The sequence below is a fragment of the Silurus meridionalis genome, chromosome 24 (assembly GCF_014805685.1).
Source record: "Silurus meridionalis isolate SWU-2019-XX chromosome 24, ASM1480568v1, whole genome shotgun sequence".
NCBI lineage: Eukaryota > Metazoa > Chordata > Actinopteri > Siluriformes > Siluridae > Silurus > Silurus meridionalis.
In genome coordinates this window covers 2,897,728-2,919,505 of record NC_060907.1, presented here as the reverse complement: position 1 = coordinate 2,919,505, position 21,778 = coordinate 2,897,728, and the positions used below count along the sequence as shown (strand labels likewise).

Genomic DNA, 21,778 nt, shown 5'->3' with positions numbered 1-21,778 from the left:
TGTAGATTTACATCAGCTGAACCGATCACTCATGAGACTCAGGGTCAAAATGCTGACCCTCAAGCAGGTCGTGTCTCAGTTCGGGGTCCGAGGACACGGTAGATCTAAATCAAAAGGTAGCATACTTTCATGTATTCATCCTCCCTTCTCACACAAATGTCCTGCGGTTCGCTTTCAGGGCAAAGCTAATCAATATCAGTTTCTTCCATTCTTCCCTCTCCCCCTGCACCTTCACGCAGTGTGTGGATGTGGCTCTGGTTCCCCTGAGACTTCAGGGCATCCGCATCATAAACTATATCGACGACTGGTTGATATTAGCTTGATCAGAGCAGTTAGTGGCCCAGCAATGAGATGTCATTCTCGCTCAAATGAAGTAGCTGGGGTTTTGGCTGAACGCCAAGAATAGTGTGCTTTCTCCTTTACAGAGAACCACTTATCTAGGTGTCATATGGGGTCCGACCGCTATGCGCTCACAGCTTTCCCCTGCCCCCATTGCATCCATCCATCCTAGGTGCCTTAGATGTATGAAGAGATCCCGGGTTCTTATCTCAAGGCACCATGCTGGGAGTCCCCGGTCATCGCGTGATGCTTATGACGGATGCATCCCTCACAGGGTGGGAAGCGGCCATGAGTGGCCCAAGGTCTATGGGAAGGGCCCAATTTACTATGGCACATCAATTGCCTAGAGATGCTGTCCATACTTCTAGCATTGAACCAGTTTCTCCTGGACCTCAGAGGTCACCACATGTTGATCTGTTCGGACAACACCTCGGTGGTCTCATACATCAACGTTCTGTGTTCACGCCCCCTGTACAGGCTGGCGTGCAAGATCCTCCTGTGGGCTCAGTGGCGGCTGCTATCATTGAGAGCAGCATACATCCTGGGCCTTCTGAACGAAGTAGCAAACACCAAGTCGAGGCAGGGGTTGAGACCCAGGGAATGGTGATTTTATCCTTATGTGGTGGATCAAATTTGGGAGAAATTCGGCAGGGCTTAGGTGGATTTGTTTACTTCTTGAGAGATATCACAATGCCCCCAATGGTTCTCCCTGACCTCCCCAGCCCCTTTAGGAGACAACATGTGTTTAGACATTAAACTGCATACATTTCAGTATGAACTGGAAAAATTGAGGTTTTCTAAAGCTTTTGGCAGTGTAGGTATAATGGGCTATCTCTCATGAGCTGAGCACCAGTCTCATTTGAAGTAAATGCTTCACAGCATTAAGGTATGATGTTTATTTGATAAACTCATGATTTTTAACAGATTGTTTCTTAAACAATTATGAATAAATGTTGAGAAAATTTCCAAAACAAGGAAAAATGTGACAGTCATGGACAGATGGAAAAACATGTCAAACAAATACAAGCCAGGGAGTGCTGTGTTATGTAAGAATATGTACAAGTGCTAAGTATTGTAATGAAAGACAGGTAAAAACATTTTACATAGTTAATCGAGGTGTGGTTGCTAGTGGAAATTGTAGATCCAGTCCAAAATCCTGACAAAGCTTCTGATAAACATAAGCTCTATATCCGATATCCACTGCTCTGTGTGAGTCCCTGCAAGTGCTGCCTATTAGTTAAGGAAGTGATGATAACCAGGAATTGTAAACTGGGTCTGTATCCTCTGTGCATACAATGTCTTCACCTGGTCCTCCAAGCTTATCTGGATAGAATATGGGCACAACTTCCTGCCTACCACTGCCATAAGACTTTTTTCCCTTCTAGGCTGCCTACAGTTTAGTAACCCACAATTGAATGATACTGTTCCATGACAAAATCCCATAAATGCTTTGTAGACCATGGCTTCAGCAGCTGGACATTAAACTGAATTTTTTAATAACTGTTTATTTCTGAGCTCAGTCACATGCTTCATTTTTAAAGGGTGTGTAGATTGGTTGAATCCATGGTTTTGAATAACATCCACTTTATATTTATTTGTAGTTACATTTCATGTTGTTAAATGTAGCAAACTAATTTCTGTTATTATAACAGTTTTTAAGTCAGAAAATGTTACAGATTCTGGCTCTTTTAAAACGGTGACACTGGAGACTCCTTTCCTAATTGTTCAGTACATTTACAAGACATTACACAATTACATATGAATCAACAACAAGAACTTCCTTTGGAATATTTTAAAAGATTGAAACTGAAGTCAAAGTGGGCAACAACAATGCAATTTACTCACCAGTACTTGTGAGCACACTGACAGATATGTACAGTGTTTCTCCAACCAGTTTAAGTATGTCTGGAAAGGTTTGAATGATCTGTTGTCTGGTTAGAGTTGCTCTACCTTCTCCTTTCTTGATCTGCACAGGTCAGGTCAGAAGCATATGTTTTTATCTATTGCATTATTACAACATTATCAACAACTGCAGCAATTAGTTTGCCTAAAAATAAATTTTAATTATAGTTAGTTATATAAGGCTACTGCAGAGACTCAAACTAAGGTGCATAAAACCCCAGATCCAAAACAGTTGGGATGCTGTGTATAATGTAAATAAAAACAGAATGCTTTGATTTGCAAATCCTTAGCTATTTCCTTTTTTCATTTGTCAGCTATGTTACCTGTTTCACCGAAGTATTTGAAACGCATGATGCTAAAACAGTTGACAGGTAGTGAAGTGCTCCTTATTAGCCTTCATTTTTAAAGGTTCAGCATTCAAAGACTTTTCTAAGCCTATGCTGAAAACATTGTTCTCTGTAGTGCTAATATAACATCAGAGTCTTTTTATGTACAGTGAGTTAATCAAGCACGAGTCTTGTGACAAAAAATGCTAATAGGATATTATAGCCATAATGAATCATAGTACTTTAGATAATTAAGTACATTTAAAGGCAAATACTTTTTGTACTTTTACTCAAGTGAAAGTTTAAAGGGAGCACTTTTACTTTTACTCACGTACATGGTTTGTGTGCTTTGTCCACCACTGGTAATAGATGAAGTATGCAGTTTAGCATTTTCATGCTATTACATGACAGACCTTTCCGAAAAAAGACGCCATCTGGGTAAAAGCTTTTAAACTGCTCTAAAAAATAGTCCAAGCTGTCTATTACAAAAGCACTAAAACACCCCAATGGCATTAGAGATGTAAGCTTTTAAACTGATTGCTGATAATAAGCCACATGATCCCTCTGGACTGTAGTCCAGAGGATGCAGCATCCATAATTTCCGAAAACAATTTCATATTTGTCTGATCATGGCACAGTTGTCCACTTTGACTCAGTCCATTTTAAATATGTTTTAATCCAGAAAAAAAAAACTGGCATTTCTGGATCATGTTAACATATTGCTTATTATTTAAATGATAGGGCTTTAACCTGCAATTGCACTGTGAGCTGCATTCACAGACAATGAGTTCTGGAGGTGTTTCTGAGCCCATGTAATGCTTAACAAATCACAGGCATCTATTATTGATCTTCACCCTTGTCATTTGCATGCAGAGAGTTCTCCAGATTATCTGAATCTTTTGATGACATGTACAGTAGATGATGAGTTATTAAAAGCCCTAATAATTTTATATTGATTTGTACATTAAGTTTTTCACACATTGGTGAATCTCTGCCCATCTTTACTTAAAAAAAAATCTGCCTTTCTAAGATGCTTTCATATGACCTGACCTGTTGCTGGTTAACCTAATTATTTACAATGTTCTTCCAGCAGAGTCCAATTCTTCTTTAAAATGGTACATTTACTGTTGTGATTAAAATAATCATTGCATTCTGTTTAATATATATATATATTTTTTTTAATAAAACTACCTAAAGAGAGTACTGTTGGAAACCATTAAACCAAAGTGAAAAATTGCTGAACTTACTAATGAAAGACATTTTATTAGAGATTAAGAATTTTATTAAAGTTAGTAACTTTTTCATAAAAAAAATAAAATGGTATATTCATAGACTTACATTAACCCTGTCCAGAGAGCTTTGAATACTTGTTTTTTTATTTCCTTGAAACACTCCGAACACAACAAAAGCACTACCTTCAACATTTTCACCAAACAGATACCTTAAAAACAGTGAAGAGTAAAGAAGAATTGTCAAGAACAGATTAATCACCAATGGGGCACATAGTAATGCTACAAAATTTAATACTGTAGTAGATCTGTTCTTTGCTGCACAAACATGATAAAAAAAAAATCTCTTACTTTGCCTTGATCTGGACAGAAAAACTTTCATCATCAGCATAGAAGAAAGATTTGTCAGTTATCAAACTCACATCAAAACTGGGCAGTCCTAAAAAATAAATTAATTTAAAATAGATCGATATAATGATCAATACATTTTATCTGAATTTGAGTAATACAAACAGTGGTATCCTGCTACAGTGGAACCCCCGTTGTACGAGCAACCTATTGTACGAGCAAACGGAGATACGAGCAACCTCGCTCGCAAAAGTTTACCCTGTATCACGAGCAACTTTTGAAGGCACGAGCAAACTCACGCTGCCGGTTCCCCGTTTTCGGTGGAGGGTCACATCAGTCGCTTAGTTGATGACGTATCACTCAGTCACTCTCGTTGTTCAGTGCAGCAAAAACGTAACTGTGGCAGCAGGGGGGCGTGGCCGAGCGGCGGTTTGTAAATGGAGGGTGGGTCCGGGAGCAGATAGGCAGGGGATTGCCTCACCTGAAGTTAATGTGACCTAATAATTGTTTTCTCTTTTCAAGTGATAGGAGGGTGCATTTAAGGAGGAGACCGTGTGCGCCTGTGTGTGCGCGTGTGTGCGCGCCCCAGAGATGTGCTGCGTGGGGCACTAAGCAGACCGACACAAAAAAAAAACAAATAAAAGTGGATGTGAAGCCTTTGCACCTGACCTGTTGTGGCGTTCCTTATTCCCGTATTCCTACGCTCTCCCACAGTAACTTTTTTAGTTTTATATTTTTATCTCACTAGAAATCTTGAAAAATGTCTCCCAAGAAAATCAGTGATGGTGCTGTGTCTCACACTCGTAGTCAACCACTATCACATGAGTAAGTGTTAAATTATGTTTATATTACGGTAATTTGCTGTGTATTTGTTTTTAAAAATAGGCTACAAATACTTTTTAAGTGCAGAAATAAGCGATCGGATAAGATCTCGGAACGGATTAAATCACTTTTACATTCATTCCTATGGGGAAAATCAGTTCGAACATACGAGCAAATGGACACACGAGCAATTTTCAAGAACGAATTCTGCTCGTACAACGGGGTTCCACTGTATAAAGAAATTATTATTATTATTTTTATTATTATTGCTAAAAAGGATTTAATATTATTATTATCATTATCATCATCATCATCATCATCATCATTATAATTATTATTGTTATTGTTATTATTATTGTTGTCATTACTATTGGTATTCTTCTTCTACTTCTTCTTATGAATAGTTTGTCTATGGCAGCCCATAGAACTTAAATGTTGGGACAATGATTGAGGAGAAACATAAAATTGCTTCCATCTAACTGATAGAGCACCTTATTCAAATATTGTACATTGATTCACCATATTTGGCTCACATAATATTCAACCGGCAACAAAATTTTAGTTTAGCCTAGAAAATTTGATACAGTGGTTGAGGAGGGTCTGAGGAACATTCTGACCAGCTTTGGGCTAAGTGCTCCCAATGCTTTATTGCCAGCATCAGGGTCATATTTGCTCTATATTTAAAAGTACCTTTATAGTCATAACTTTTGAACACAATGCCTTTTGCGATTGTTCCACCCCTTGTGGCAATTAATATGATAACAATGCCTAGCTGTTAGACCTTGCCTAATTGAATTTTTCCTGATTTTACAAAATTTAGCTCACTACATGTTGAGACCTCGAGGAAGAAACATTCTTCTACAATCTGATAGCAAACTGAAAAAACTAAACAAAAATAGAATGTGATGGTGTATCTCACTGATCTATCTACTTATCATTACAAAACTTGATAGGACCGTATCCTAAGACCATGCAATTGAAACTGACTACAATAGTTGCAGCTGCATTAACAAAGCCACCCTGCTGCCCATTTATTCTTTTAGACTTTTCCTCCGGCTGTCAGATAATTCCACCACTGTTCAAGCTCAAAACACACAAACCAAAGTACAAGTCACTTTGGATCCCTTTGTTAAAAATCATGTCTTGTAGTTAATGAAGCAACAATTCTAACATATCTGTAAATGTGAAAGTTTTTTTGTATTATTATTGTTATAATAACCTGATAATTATTTGTATTATGTTTATTGGAATACTTACTGTATTCTTTGACTTCGAAATCTGCTGTAAAATTCTTATAAGGATTCTCCTTAAAGTGTGCTGCTATTTTCCAGATTCCATTTCTTCCAATCCAAAAACAAGAGTTAGATTTAATATTACCATGTTCATGCAAATATTTATTCATTCATTTATTTTTTAAAGGTTCATTTCGTAATGCAATTCCAGAAAGCAATGTCATGGTAATAATCATATGGCTAAAGACTTATGGCCACTGTTTTTATTTTTTTTTAGAAACAGCAGAATTAATTTAAATTAATTAATTAATTTAATTAATTATTACATTTATGTAATTAAATAATGTATTTAATTAATTAATTTACATTTTTTTTGGGTATCCAGAATTTATTTAAGACAGATGATCATTTACATAAGAAGTCAACACCAACCTGACGGGATTTCCCAGTTTAAATATATCTGTGATTACTCCCTTTTTTACACTGATTGATTTTTGATCAACGATAATCCCTTCCGGAGTCTGCAGACATGAAAATATATTAGACATGTTGATTTATTTATATGTTATTATTGTTAGATTTTATGAAAAAAAAAATTACGTACTGATACTTTCACAACAACAGAATTGACCACAGGTTTCATGGTTGAGTCCACAGCAAATATTCTGTATTTTACTGAAGAAGATTTACAAGAAATTGAATAAGAATTCAGAAATAAAAGCCCACACATTTACATCAGATATATAAACAAAGATTGACATTTGATAAAGTTTTCCAATAACAATAATTATGTTACACTGTTAACCATTTACTACTTGGTCATACTGTAGTTTGCTTTAGTGTGCTTTAGCTCTATCTTGAATTTACTCTCTTCTGTTAAGGTAGGATTCTAACTTTGTATATCTATTTAACTCAGTTGATTCTAGAGTGTTGGTCTGTGCTTATTAGCTTGGTCAGGTGATTAATCAAGAGTAGTTTCAGTCTCACTTGAGGTGTGAATTGTGGGCAGGGCTTACTCACTTATATTGAAGGCGCACCTGTAGCGGTAGTAGGTAGTCCCCACAAGTAGGTAACCCCCTTAAAGTCAGTAACTCTTAGTGTTATTTAGAAAGTCCTATTTATACTATTTCTTACTTTAAAAACACATTGATCTCAAACTGGGACATCAGTCATGTGCCTCAAACCCATCTCTGTAGTAATCTCTTACAGACACAGACATTCCTATCCACAGAACAGATGTCACATCGTCAGTAACCTCATCTACCCTTCCCTGTTGTCTCCATCTCAAACAGCGGTGGTAGGTGGGCTCTGGAATTGTCAGTCTGCTGTAAGGAAAGCTGACTTCATCACAGGCTTGGCTTCCCACTACACATTTGACTTTCTGGCACTTACTGAGACCTGGATATCCCCACAGAACACTGCTACACCAGCTGCTCTGTCTTCTGCCTATGCTTTCTCTCATTCACCAAGAGAAATTGGCAGAGGTGGTGGTACAGGTCTACTTTTATCACGGAGATGGTGTTTCACACCTCTCCCTTTGTCTCATTTAACCATCTCTTCTTTTACATTTCATGCAGTTTCAGTTACCTCTCCAATCAACCTTTTCATCATTGTCATCTACCACCCTCCTGGTCCCCTTGGGACTTCCTAGAAGAGATGGACACGCTCCTCAGTACTTTCCCTCTGACGGCACCCTCTGACAGTTCTTGGTGACTTCAACCTCCCATCCGACAAACTTCAGTCATCTTGCCTCTTGCCTTTTCTGAATACCTTCTCCTTGACATTTAACAGCTGCCCTCCAACACACAAGGGAGGAAATGTCCTGGACCTGGTTTTCACCTGTCCTACTCCAGCTACAGACATGACTGCCACTCCACTTCCAATCTCTGATCATCACCTGGTTTCCTTTTAATCACTCTTCCTATTCAACCTAAAAATAATTTACATGTCTCTTATCCGTCCTAACCTTCACTCTATCTCTCTCCTCTGTAACTTCATGTACTCTTTCATCTCTTCCTGACCCGTCTCCTTTTCCTCTCTACCCTTAGACGTTGCTACGGACTCCTTCCTCTCATCTCTTTCCTCAACCATGGACTTCCTTTGTCCCTTGACTACAAGACCCAAGAAGACTTCTTGTCCCACACCGTGGCTGTCAGAAGTTTTGCGCAGTAATCGACGAGAACTCCGATCTGCAGAGAGGAAGTGGAAAAAATCACAGCTTGATGTAGACCTCTCATCTTACCGTGCACTCCTGACCAAATTTTCTTTGAGGTGACTTCTGCCAAAACTGCCTTCTACAAGGAAAAGCTTGAGGCCTCTGCACAAGATCCTCGTAAGCTTCACAACATCTTCTCTTCTCTACTAAACCCCCCTGCTGCACCTGCTCCATCCTCCTGACTGCTAATGACTTTGCCTCCTTCTATGATGAGAAGATTAGGAAAATCTGCCAGACCTTCACTTCCTCTCCAACAATGATTACACAACACAGCCAACAATCCACTACGTCTCTGTCAAGCTTCTCAACCTTAACAGAAGATGAGATACTGCAAGTCATCCGATCCTGCAATCCCACCACCTGTCCTCTGGATCCAATCCCTTCAACTACGCTCCAGACCATCACGCAAGATCTCCTGCCCTTCATCTCCACAATCATCAATGGGTCATTAACATCTGGCTATGTACCAACTACCTTCAAGCAAGCAAGGGTCATTCCTATCTTGAAGAAACCGCTCTGGATCCATCAGACATCAACAACTACAGACCGGTATCACTCCTTTCCTTTCTTTCTAAGTCTTTGGAACGCACTGTTTTTAACCAACTGTCTGTCTATCTCTCACAGAACAACCTCCACGATCCGAACCAGTCTGGGTTCAAAGCGGCACATTCCACAGAGACGGCCCTATTGGCTGTTTCTGAGAAACTACATGCTGCTCGGTCAGCCAAGCTATCATCTGTACTTATCTTTCTGGACCTTTCAGCAGCATTTGACACAGTCAACCACAAGACACTTTTGTCAACCCTCAAGAGCCTTGGTATCTGCGGAACAGCATGGGAATGGTTTGCTTCCTACCTGGAAGGTCGCTCATACCAGGTAACATGGAGGGGATCCACATCTGCCCCATGCAGACTCACCACTGGTGTCCCACAAGGCTCGGTACTTGGTCCCCTCCTTTTCTCCCTCTATACCCACTCCATTGGTGAAGTCATATCCTCACATGGGTTTTCTTATCACTGCTATGCAGATGACACTCAACTCAACTTAAACTCAACCCCAGCAAAACAGAACTGCTGGTCATCCCAGGTGATTCATCTCCAGGTCAAGATCTACAAATAACACTTCATGACTCTCTGCTCTCCCCTTCAGCCACTGCTCGTAACCTTGGGGTAACTATGGACAATGAACTGTCTTTTTTCCCACATGTCGCTAATGTTGCTCGTTCTTGTCGATTTCTTCTCTATAACATCCGAAGGATTCGACCATTTCTGTCCATACAGGCTGCCCAGTTGCTTGTTCAGTCTCTTGTCATTTCAAGACTGGACTACTGCAACTCTCTGCTGGCAGGTCTTCCCCTGAACGCTATTCGTCCACTGCAAATGATCCAAAACGCAGCTGCACGACTTGTGTTCAATCAGCTCAAGTTTTCCCACACCACCCCACTGCTGCGCTCCTTCACTGGCTTCCAGTAGCTGCACGTATCAGATTCAAAACACTGATGCTTGCCTACAAGGCCAAAATGGACCAGCACCATCTTACCTCAGTGACCTCATCACATCTCGCACTGCACCACGCTGTCTGAGATCCTCCAGCACTGCTCGACTGGTACCACCTTCTCTCAGAATGAGAGGTAAGTACATTTCAAGGCTCTTCTCTGTTCTGGCACTGAGGTGGTGGAATGAACTTCCCCTAGATGTCCGTACAGCAGAGTCCCTGATTATCTTTAAGCGACGACTGAAGACCTACCTCTTCCTGAAATACCTAAATTAGCACTTTCCAAGTTTGTAGAATTCGAGTTATATTTATATTGAGTTTGTATTCTTGCGTACCAGTGTAGATTTATTCACTACTAGAGATTTAAAGCACGTTTGTACGTCGCTCTGGATAAGGGCGTCTGCTAAATGCCGCAAATATAAATGTAAATGTAGTTTCAGTAGTCGCACTCACCATCGGTATCTGGAGTATATATCGTCTTATCTGTTTGAAGGAACAAATACCCAGGCTGGAATGAGACCATAACAATTTTCTCCAAGGTTTGGCTACCCCAAACTGCTCTCAAATAAACATACTGTTGTTCCTCAGAGTCAACATCAAACGCAACTTCTCTGATGGGAATCTATGGCACAAAGAATTCAGTGTACAATTATTGTGTACAGAAGCTTTTACTTATATAAATTTATTAGCAGTGTTGATTTTAAAAGCAAATTCAATTGTACTGATACATTGGAATTTTAGATATAGATGAGGATTATAGATGAATTTTAGATACAGTGAGGAAAATAAGTATTTGAACACCCTGCTATTTTGCAAGTTCTCCCACTTAGAAATCATGGAGGGGTCTGAAATTGTCATCGTAGGTGCATGTCCACTGTGAGAGACATAATCTAAAAAAACAAATCCAGAAATCACAATGTATGATTTTTTACCTATTTATTTGTATGATACAGCTGCAAATAAGTATTTGAACACCTGAGAAAGTCAATGTTAATATTTGGTACAGTAGCCTTTGTTTGCAATTACAGAGGTCAAACGTTTCCTTTAGTTTTTCACCAGGTTTGCACACACTGCAGGAGGGATTTTGGCCCACTCCTCCACACAGATCTTCTCTAGATCAGTCAGGTTTCTGGCCTGTCGCTGAGAAACACGGAGTTTGAGCTCCCTCCAAAGATTCTCTATTGGGTTTAGGTCTGGAGACTGGCTAGGCCACGCCAGAACCTTGATATGCTTCTTACAGAGCCACTCCTTGGTTATCCTGGCTGTGTGCTTCGGGTCATTGTCATGTTGGAAGACCCAGCCTCGACCCATCTTCAATGCTCTAACTGAGGGAAGGAGGTTGTTCCCCAAAATCTCGCAATACATGGCCCCGGTCATCCTCACCTTAATACAGTGCATTCGCCCTGTCCCATGTGCAGAAAAACACCCCCAAAGCATGATGCTACCACCCCCATGCTTTACGGTAGGGATGGTGTTCTTGGGATAATACTCATCATTCTTCTTCCTCCAAACATGTTTAGTGGAATTATGACCCAAAAGTTCTATTTTGGTCTCATCTGACCACATAAATTTCTCCCATGACTCCTCTGGATCATCCAAATGGTCATTGGCAAACTTAAGACGTGCCTGGACATGTGCTGGTTTAAGCAGGGGAACCTTCCGTGCCATGCATGATTTCAAACCATGACGTCTTAGTGTATTACCAACAGTAACCTTTGAAATGGTGTTCCCAGCTCTTTTCAGGTCATTGACCAGCACCTACCGTGTAGTTCTGGGCTGATTTCTCACCTTCCTTAGGATCATTGAGACCCCACAAGGTGAGATCTTGCATGGAGCCCCAGTCCGAGGGAGATTGACAGTCATGTTTAGCTTCTTCCATTTTCTAATGATTGCTCCAACAGTGGACCTTTTTCACCAAGCTGCTTGGCAATTTCCCGTAGCCCTTTCCAGACTTGTGGAGGTGTACAATTTTGTCTCTAGTGTCTTTGGACAGCTCTTTGGTCTTGGCCATGTTAGTAGTTGGACTCTTACTGATTGTGTGGGGTGGACAGGTGTCTTTATGCAGCTAAAGACCTCAAACAGGTGCATCTAATTTAGGATAATAAATGTAGTGGTAGTGGACATTTTAAAGGCAGACTAACAGGTCTTTGAGGGTCAGAATTCTAGCTGATAGACAGGTGTTCAAATACTTATTTGCAGCTGTATCATACAAATAAATAGTTTAAAAATCATATATTGTGATTTCTGGATTTTTTTTTTAGATTATGTCTCTCACAGTGGACATGCACCTACGATGACAATTTCAGACCCCTCCATGATTTCTAAGTGGGAGAACTTGCAAAATAGCAGGGTGTTCGAATACTTATTTTCCTCACTGTATAAGGCACACATATATATTTTAAATATTTTATATATTTTATATATGTACACATTGGAAATGTATGCAATAATTGTACATGTTTGTTATTGTGGACATACAGAACTGCATTTAAATCTTTATCAATTAATCAATAAGTCAAAGACTAAAAATACTGTTTAGTCTGAAAACTGTTTTAAAGAGTGAACATATTGAGTAAAAGTGATACTTGTGGAAGAGGTAAATCTTTAAAAGGTGTGTAAAGACCGAAAACTTTTCAAATATCTAGGTGAAGTTTATTCCACCACTTTCGAGAACAGGTTGTAGAACAGGGAAAAGTACTGAGCCGGGCCTTCCTTGAACCCTGAGACATGGTGGGATTGACCATTGAGGTCCAGAAGATTGAAGCAACAGAGCATGGAGTAGTACTACATAGCATTACTGGTGAGGATCAGACTTAATCGTATATAAAATGTTCTTTAAACATGTTCAAACTAGGATTCTTGTTTACTAGGTTAACAGATTGGCAATAAAAAAACCTACTGAATCTTACCTTTATATCAACATTAGCTTGATATTTGTTGTCCTGATTTAGAGTAACAGTTTTACTGATGAGGTTTAATTGTTTACTAGGGATGTTCAATACGTTTATATTGATTATTAACTCGTCACTGCCTTCATAGTCCTGCACCTCTACAAACACCTTCTGTTCTGTGCCCACTTTCAGGATCTGGGAAGTTGACATGATGAACCTGAGATCGACATAGACAGGTTATCACAATATATTCCCTATTCATTCTTATTTATTTCTGATTTGTTTTTTGTTTTTTTCACAATTTTGTTTGCCGTTATATAGTATTACACGTGGAAAAAATGATCTGACATTTGTATTGGTTAGATTTTTATTTGTAGATGAACAGATTGATTCCTATTTTTTTTTTTTTATATTAGTCCTCATTCATTATGAGACAATCCTTAAGCAATATTGCTGTGAACTAGTCTCAGCAAATATAATGGCTGAAGCACTATTTTGCATACTTTTGCATAGTCCACGAAGAACAGTCATTTTAAATTATTAGAAATAAAAGTGATTCTTTCCAAACATTGATAAATCACACATGAACATTTGTGCATGAGACCTAATTATTTAAAATATCCCCCAAAAAACAGCTGTTCTACTTAATCTTTAGTGGAAACCTTCTCTTTGCATGGACAGAAGTTACTGAGATGGAATCCAATTTTTGAACACTTTTTTACTTCCCAGCCCTTAAGCAAAATCCTCATAGATTTCATAGTCTTTGGGAAGTGGTTGTATGCAGCCAGCCATATTGCCTCAACACAAAGAAGTGGTTTAGAAGAATCATGCTGATACCCAGATCAGATTTAGTGGGCTATTTTCGTTGAAACTTTTTAAGCAAAAGGTGTCTCAAAATATAATGCCAATTCCAGTGATTTTTTTACTGATCACCTCCTGAAACAGCAAGGGCTGCTTTTTTTTTTTTTTTTAAAGCTGACTTTGACCAAGAGCTATTATTTGGCATTTTCATCACATGACTGCACTGGTGGACTTTTGATATATCAGAATCAGAAAAAAAATGGCTTCATTACCAAGTATGATTACACTCTGCCCTATTCTCCTGAGACCCAAATGTCCACCATTATCATATTTTATTGTATTTTGCATTAAGATATTTAATTAGAAAAGGGTTTCCACTGTATTCACATCAAGACATCTACAGATCTCACTGTACCATTGCTAAAAATTTGAAAATTCAAAATGCTTAAATGTTAAAATCTTTTACAAAATGTTGAAACTCTTGATTGACATTAAGCACGACACATACAGACTTTTTAAAACTTATCAAAAAGATTCAACAGCTTCTGATCAATCGAAATCCAGACGTCCCAGGCAATTACATTTACTTCTAGTCATATAAAATATACGTTCCAAAAGTCAAAGATCAGAATTTGTATGTTTATTGTAAATTGTAGTACTCACAGTGGTTCACATAGTGTGAGCAAAGGAAAAGAGAGCAATGTTGCCGTCAACCACACCAAGTCCACAAGCATCCTGCCTGCTGGATTTGAGTCAGTCTGAAGAAGTGTGTGTGTGCAAGAAAATAACGATCCTCTCTCAAATATCTACACGCCCACCCTCTTTTGATGCAAAGTTTAATACACTACCGTACTTTGAACTTTCATGATCTAGACATTGGGACATCTTGTCAATCGTTATTTCAATTTAGCTTGAACCACAAATCTATTATTATTATTATTATTATTATTATTATTATTATTATTATTATTACTATATTGTAGTATTTTGTATTATTTATCAGAATAAATATATCTTCAGTTTTTGACAGCAAACATATTTTTTTAAAACTGAATTTTCAATGAAATGCTGAGCATTAAACATAAATAATGTAGACACCAGAACAGTTATAAATTAGAAAAAAAAAAGAAATAATGCCTACAATGACCATTCAAAATATTATACTGTACACACTACACGATATCTAACATATAGTTTATAAAGTTACAAATCTGTCAAGTGAAGCCAATGATGTTTATTATTTCCTTACAATGGCACATAGAAGGGGTCTGATATTATTAATATAAATAACATTTCTATATTATTTACAAACCTGATTACAAAAAAGTTGGGACACTGTACAAATTGTGAATAAAAGAGGAATGTAATAATTTACAAATCTCATAAACGTATATTTTATTCACAATAGAATATAGATAACATATCAAATGTTGAAAGTTTAAAATGTCATGCCAAATATTGGCTCATTTTGGATTTCATGAGAGCTACACATTCCAAAAAAGTTGGGACAAGTAGCAAGAAGGGACCGGAAAAGTTAAATGTACATATAAGGAACAGCTGGAGAACCAATTTGCAACTTATTAGGTCGATTGGCAACATGATTGGGTATAAAAAGAGCCTCTCATAGTGGCAGTGTCTCTCAGAAGTCAAGATGAGCAGAGGATCAGCAGAGGTTTGAAGTTATCATCATCTACAGTGCATAATATTATCCAAAGATTCAGAGAACAATCTCTGCACGTAAGGGTCAAAGCCGGAAAATCATACTGGATGCCCGTGATCTACAGGCCCTTAGACGGCACTGCATCACATACAGGAATGCTGCTGTAATGGAAATCACAACAGGAATCAGGCTCAGGAATACTTCCAGAAAACATTGTCGGTGAACACAATCCACCGTGCCATTCGCCGTCGCCGGCTAAAACTCTAAAAGTAAAAGTAAAAAAATAAGCCATATCTAAACATGATCCTGAAGTGCAGGCGTTTTTCTCTGGGCCTCGTTTAAAATGGACTGTGGCAAAGTGGAAAACTGTTCTGTGGTCAGACGAATCAAAATATGAAGTTCTTTTTGGAAAACTGGGACGCCATGTCATCCGGACTAAAGGGGACAAGGACAACCCGTAGAAGACGGATCCGGGTACTGAAATGGCCAGCCTGCAGTCAAGTCAGGTCAAGTCAAGTTTATTTGTATAGCGCTTTTCACAACAGACATTGTCTCAAAGCAGCTTTACAGAAATCAACAGTCAAGGTGAATGGTGTGTATTTATCCCTAATGAGCAGCCATGGTGACTGTGGCAAGGAAAAACTCGCTTAGATGTTATGAGGAAGAAACCTTGAGAGGAACCAGACTCAAAAGGGGAACCCATCCTCATTTGGGTGACATCAAGAGTTTGATCATAAATCTTTCAACAATACAGAACACTGGAGAGTGAGAACTAACATGATTACTGGAGTATAAGTTTATAAGTAAATGTTCTTTCTACAGTCTTTGGTATAAAAGTAGGAGCTACTGAGCTCAACATTTGTGATCATCACAGATCCAGCCTCAGCTTCTTCATGCCAGAGCCTTTAAACACTCCAGGAGGTCCAATGTCAAACTCCACACATGCAGTGGGATCCAAATGGCACTGGTACGTCTCTAGATGGTTCAGGATGTGCAGTCCAGATCTTTCACCCATAAAAAACATTTGGCGCATCATAAAGAGGAAGATGTGACAAAGAAGACCTAAGACTGTTGAGCAACTAGAAGCCTGTATTAGACAAGAATGGGACAACATTCCTATTCCTAAACTTGAGCAACTTGTCTCCTCAGTCCCCAGACGTTTGCAGACTGTTGTAAAAAAGAAGAGGGGACGCCACACTGCGGTAAACATGGCCTTGTCCCAACTTTTTTGGGATGTGTTGATGCCATGAAATTTAAAATCAAATTTAAAATGCTTCTCAGTTTAAACATTTGATATGTCATCTATGTTGTATTCTGAATAGAATATTGAAATTTGAAACTTCCAAATCTTTGCATTCTGTTATTACTCACAATTTGTACAGTGTCACAACTTTTTTGGATTCGGGTTTGTATACAAGAACATGATATTTTATTGTGTATTTGTCCTGCACTGTTTTGTATTGTCTGTTTGCACTGGGTTGCACTTTATGTGGCTTGGACAACTTACATTTACGCATTAGCTCTGTGTTTTGATATGTAGCTCAATGTTTAAGTAGCACCAGGGTTCTGGAGAAACGTTGTCTCATTTCACTGTGTACTGTGTCATCCAGATATGATTGAAATGACTTGACTTGACTTGACTGGGTAACGGTACTTCCTAATGGCAGTGGCCTCTTGCAGCAGGATATTGTTCCTGCATATCCACATTGCATGTAGGATCTGATTCATGTAGTCTCTATGCCACAATTTAAAGGATCTGCTGCTAAAGTCTTGGTGCCAGATATCACAGCATGCCACGTTTTCCCGGAATATATCGCAAAGACATTGTGGGCTAAACATATCTACACCTACACAGATTTTGATTTGGATAAACTAATATGTATTGGTATAGGCATAGCGGATCTCCCTCTTGCTCTCCAACTCACCTGTCAATGACCTATGAGGCCAAGGCTATTTGTCTACGCTGAGATTCTTGGAAATTAAACATTTGGAGTTTGATCTGTTTAATAATTAAATATTTGGAAAACGTATCTGTGTTCAATGTTGCTTTGTTGAGCAAAGTATAACTTTATTTAGAGAACTATTTTCACCCATCATACAGAAAAAATAAGCACAATAACGTTTTTTTTTTAAATTAATTATAGTTTTTTAAACAAGAAAACATTCTTTATCATTTCACTGTTAAAAGCTATAGATATGTTTTTACAACCATTATATACAGTAAATGTAATGAAGATTTACAGCAGTGCACTTACATAAATCAAAAACAATCTGATCATTGTACATAAATCGTTAGGGTCAGAAATCTGTTATGCCACTGGAGCAACACAACAGAATATCTAGCATTTCTTTGTAATCGTTCCTAAATATTTTGCATTACTTTGTTCTTTTTTTCACTCATTCATTCATTCAGTCAAGCAAGCACCTAATCCTGTCCAGAATTTGAATACTTATGCAAGAGAAACATTGGAACAACTATATCTGTTTATCGTTTCCCAAGATTTGGATCTTGTTTTGGTTTTGTGTTCTTGCTCTTGGATTGATGATCATGATTCATGTTTATACTTTATTTATAGTTCTGGATTTAGATTTGCATTTGTCTGCTTGTATTGTAAAGAACAAAGTTTTATTTGCATTTGCCAATTATTGTACATAAAACTAATGTTTGCATCACATGCATTATCTTTTGCAGATTCATTTCCACCATACAGTTAATATTCAATCATTGAATATTGTTTTATCTTGATCAAGATGCAACTGCTGTCTGCCTACCTGTATGCTTTTGGAATGAAGATGAAACTTGGAGAACCCCAAAGGAAACATGTGTAAACAAAAGAGTAAAATGTAAATAAAGTAATATATGTAAAACTTCACACAGACAATAAACCAAACTCAAAATTTAACTCAGAACTTGCTCCTCCAACTAAGTTGTGATATAAAATGTACTTGTAAATTATATTAACTATATATGCAGTTGCTAATATTTTAAATGCATTTTTTTTATCTTTACTCTTGTTTTTTTATTTTTATGCCTTTTACAGAAATGCACTTGTAAATAGACAAAGAAACAGATGCACAATGAGCTGTGTTCCGTTATAATTTATGCAAAAATGATTTATGCAAAACAATTTAATACATCTTCCATACTGTTTGCACTAGATTTCCAAAGGGTAAATTTACACAAGCAGATAGCAGCAGGCCAGCTGATTTACGGGAACACAAAATGATTAACCCTTCACCAGGCTCATGCTGGATGATTGATTAGCTGCACAAGACCTTGCTTCATCAACGACAATAAAAGAATCAGTGTTGTAAAATGTAAATAAAGCAGAATGCAATATTTGCAAATATCATGAATTCATATACTATTCACAATAAAAAACATATCAAATGTTTAAACTGAGAATATATAACATTTAAAGGTAAAAATAAAGTCTTTTTGAATTTCATGGCAACACGTCTAATAAAGTTTGGACAGGGTCGTGTTTACCACTGTGTAGCATCATGTCTTCTGTCCATATCCATATGGGAACTGAGGAGACCAGAGGAATGTTATCTTATGTGTCTGATACAGGTTCTGTGTGTCCTTTGTTGTGTTTTTGGTTTCATGATGCACAAAATGTTTTCAAATGGTGAAAAGGTCTAGACCGGGGGTGTCAAACTCAGGCCCGCGGGCCAAATCTGGTGTAATTATATTTGGCCCGCAAGGTCATATCAAATGTGTATTGGAGCTGCCCACTAGTATATAGCGCATACACCGCTAATACTACAAATTTTCCGTTTGTGGTTGACGTGAACAGTTGCGGGATCTAACATTGGCACTCCTGGAGTTGGAGCACCAAGCCTATCGCCCTTGCAGCTTCAGCTCTTATCCAGAGACCTGGACATCTGCAACCTGTTCCTACAACAGTCTGAGCTCGCCTTCGCCAACTACCCACACCAGTTCTCTACTCATAGGAAAAGGATTGCTTATGTGGTCTCTCACCTTTCAGGCCAGCCACTCAAGTGTACCATGCTGTTCCTGAAACTCAAGACCCCCTGCTACTCATTTTATCTAACTTTCTGCCGTAAGCTCTGTTGCTGATTTGATTGTCCTAGCAGTAAGTCCTCTCCCCTGAATCAGAATCAGGTTGTGGGTGTCGCCCAGCCTCAGTTTTAGGAGTACTAGGAGTATTGCCCAATATTTGTTCCAGATCAAGGGTGCTGCCCAGTCTCAGAGCCCTGACAAAAACGTCGCTTCACTCCTGAGCCCGACAAAAAAAAAAGTTGCTTCACTCCCTCCCTTTGAAGATGTTGCTTTGCTCCCAAGCCCCGGCAAAGATGTTGCTAAATGCCCAAGCCCCGGCAAAGATGCTTCACTCCACCTCCAAACCTCACTGAAGACATTGCTTAGCCTCTGAGCTTTGCCGACAAGGTTGCTCCCCATTCAAGGCCTGCCGAGGACGTTACTCCATCCCCAGGTTTCACTGACGTCTTGATCTCTGCAGAGGGTGTCACTCTGCCACCAGTCTCTGCAAAGAACATCACTCCACCTCAGCTTCAGAGCTCCACTGAGAGCACTGCTCAACTGCCCTGTCCTGTTGAGATAAATGCTGTACTCCTGAGCTTTGCTACAATTGTTGCTCCACCAACAAGCTTTTCTGTTGAAAAGCTTCACTAAGAGCGCTATTCCGTTTCATATTTTGCAATATGTGTTGCTCTTTTCCAGATCTCTAGGTGGCTTACCCTTCACTTTGTCTGGCCTTTCCTGACCTCCAAGATACACTACCAAGTGGAGGTTCGCCTCAAGCCCCGCAGTGTTAGCCACTGGCACACAACATTCCTTTTGCCATGGCCTGCAAGCCTATCCAGTAATTCTCATCACCAGACTTCCTCCACCTGACCCTTTCAGCTTGTGAGGAGTAGCCTCTCCTGTTTTCTGCCTCCCAGAGAGTAAGCAAACGGGGCTGTGTAGGGGGGAGTTACAGTCAGGACCTTCTTGGGGGTATGGAGACTGATAATCCGCTGTAGCAACCCCTAATGGGAGAAGCCAAAAGAAGAAGAAGATGATCTGGATGCCCTTTGTGGACTACAGTTCTGCATCCCCAACAAACTCTCCCATAAACTGTCTACACTTGGCTTACACCCAACACACTTGTTACTGGGTTTGAAACTTTCTGACTAGCAGGCCACATTCTGTCAGGATTGGAGATAGGACCTCAGCCAGCATGATCACAAACACGGGCACTCCACATGGATGTCCCTATGATCTACACCCTATTCACCCACGACTCTGTCGCCTCTCACATGGACATCATCCAGAAGTTTGCAGACGACACCGCAGCGATAGGATGAAGCAGCCTATAAGACGGAGGTGGCCTGTCTGGTGACATGGTGTGAGGATACAACCTCTCCCTCATCAAGGATAAGACAAAGGAGGTAATTGTGGAAAAAAGGAAAAAGAAAATACTATCTACCACTGTTTATCCAGGAGGGGGTGATGGGTGAGCAGCTTAAAATATCTGCAGGAGGTGTTTACATTAGTGATGACCTCACTTGAACACACCACAAAGGTGTGGATAGAGGGTTGAGCAGTAGCTGTACTTTCTTAGAAAGCTGAGTGTGGGAGAGCGAGTGGGAGGGAGGAAAAAGAACAGTCACAACAGGTCGGTTCACCGGCATCACCGCCGTTCTTTATTCAATATTTTTTGCTATATCACACTGGTGTCTGGTCGCTCAGTGCTCGCACAGCACTACTGGCACACACACACACACACACACACACACACACACACACACACACACACACACACACACGCCTCCGCTCCCTCAGCTTTTATGCGCCTCCTGATCACTGAAACGAAAGCACAGACATCAGGTTTTATTAGTTGCAGGTAAGGCAAATCCCCGCTTACCTGCGTCCTGCCTCGCCCCCCATTCACAAACCGACGCTCGGCCACGCCCCCGCTGCCACACTGAGGAAGTGGTATGTCTCCTATGGTCCTTGTCAACTTTTACAGCTGCAATATTGAGAGCATTTTGCCCAACTGCATCACTGTGTAATACGACAGCACTACTGTTCTGGACCTGCAAAGAGTGATGAAGACTGATGAGAAGATTGCAAGGACTCCACTGCCATCCCTGCAGAGTATTTACTATCACAGAGTCCACAGGAGAACTCCCTCTACTCAACCCTTAGAACCCTTAGAACAGACTTTTCACAAATCTTCCTTTCTCACTGCCATCAGACTCCAGACACCAGTGGGGTGATGTCACAACCAGGAAGTGTAAAAGCACATTGAGTGAAACCAGCGCCAGCTTCTGTTATTCAGGAAGCACTCTGCGTGTGTTTATATGGTAAAGGTATATGCCCCCGCTATATTATGGCGATACACACAAACTGTATGTCGCTTGTCTAGGAACAGGTCTGGTAGGTTCTAGAGGAGCCAACTGCGCAGATTGCGCTCACATGACAATGTGAATGCTCCGCTCCCGGAGAGCACTCTTCGAACTGTCCTTCCCCCTAGCTGTGCCCATCCA

General features: G+C 39.5%; 1 protein-coding gene across 1 annotated transcript in view; it reads right to left on the bottom strand.

Moving 5' to 3' along the window:
• The window catches only part of LOC124378333 (complement C3-like), an 80,348-nt gene extending 65,970 nt beyond the window's left edge, over positions 1 to 14,378 (bottom strand). The window contains exons 1-9 of the mRNA XM_046837928.1: positions 14,263 to 14,378; positions 12,817 to 13,015; positions 10,361 to 10,529; positions 6,803 to 6,873; positions 6,631 to 6,719; positions 6,224 to 6,306; positions 4,148 to 4,235; positions 3,906 to 4,008; positions 2,185 to 2,305 (exon numbers count right to left, since the gene is read on the bottom strand). Coding sequence (XP_046693884.1) covers positions 2,185 to 2,305; positions 3,906 to 4,008; positions 4,148 to 4,235; positions 6,224 to 6,306; positions 6,631 to 6,719; positions 6,803 to 6,873; positions 10,361 to 10,529; positions 12,817 to 13,015; positions 14,263 to 14,333 — 994 coding nt within the window. The 5' untranslated portion in view covers positions 14,334 to 14,378. The remainder of the gene's footprint in view (positions 1 to 2,184; positions 2,306 to 3,905; positions 4,009 to 4,147; positions 4,236 to 6,223; positions 6,307 to 6,630; positions 6,720 to 6,802; positions 6,874 to 10,360; positions 10,530 to 12,816; positions 13,016 to 14,262) is intronic.
• Between the last annotated feature and the right edge of the window lie 7,400 nt (positions 14,379 to 21,778).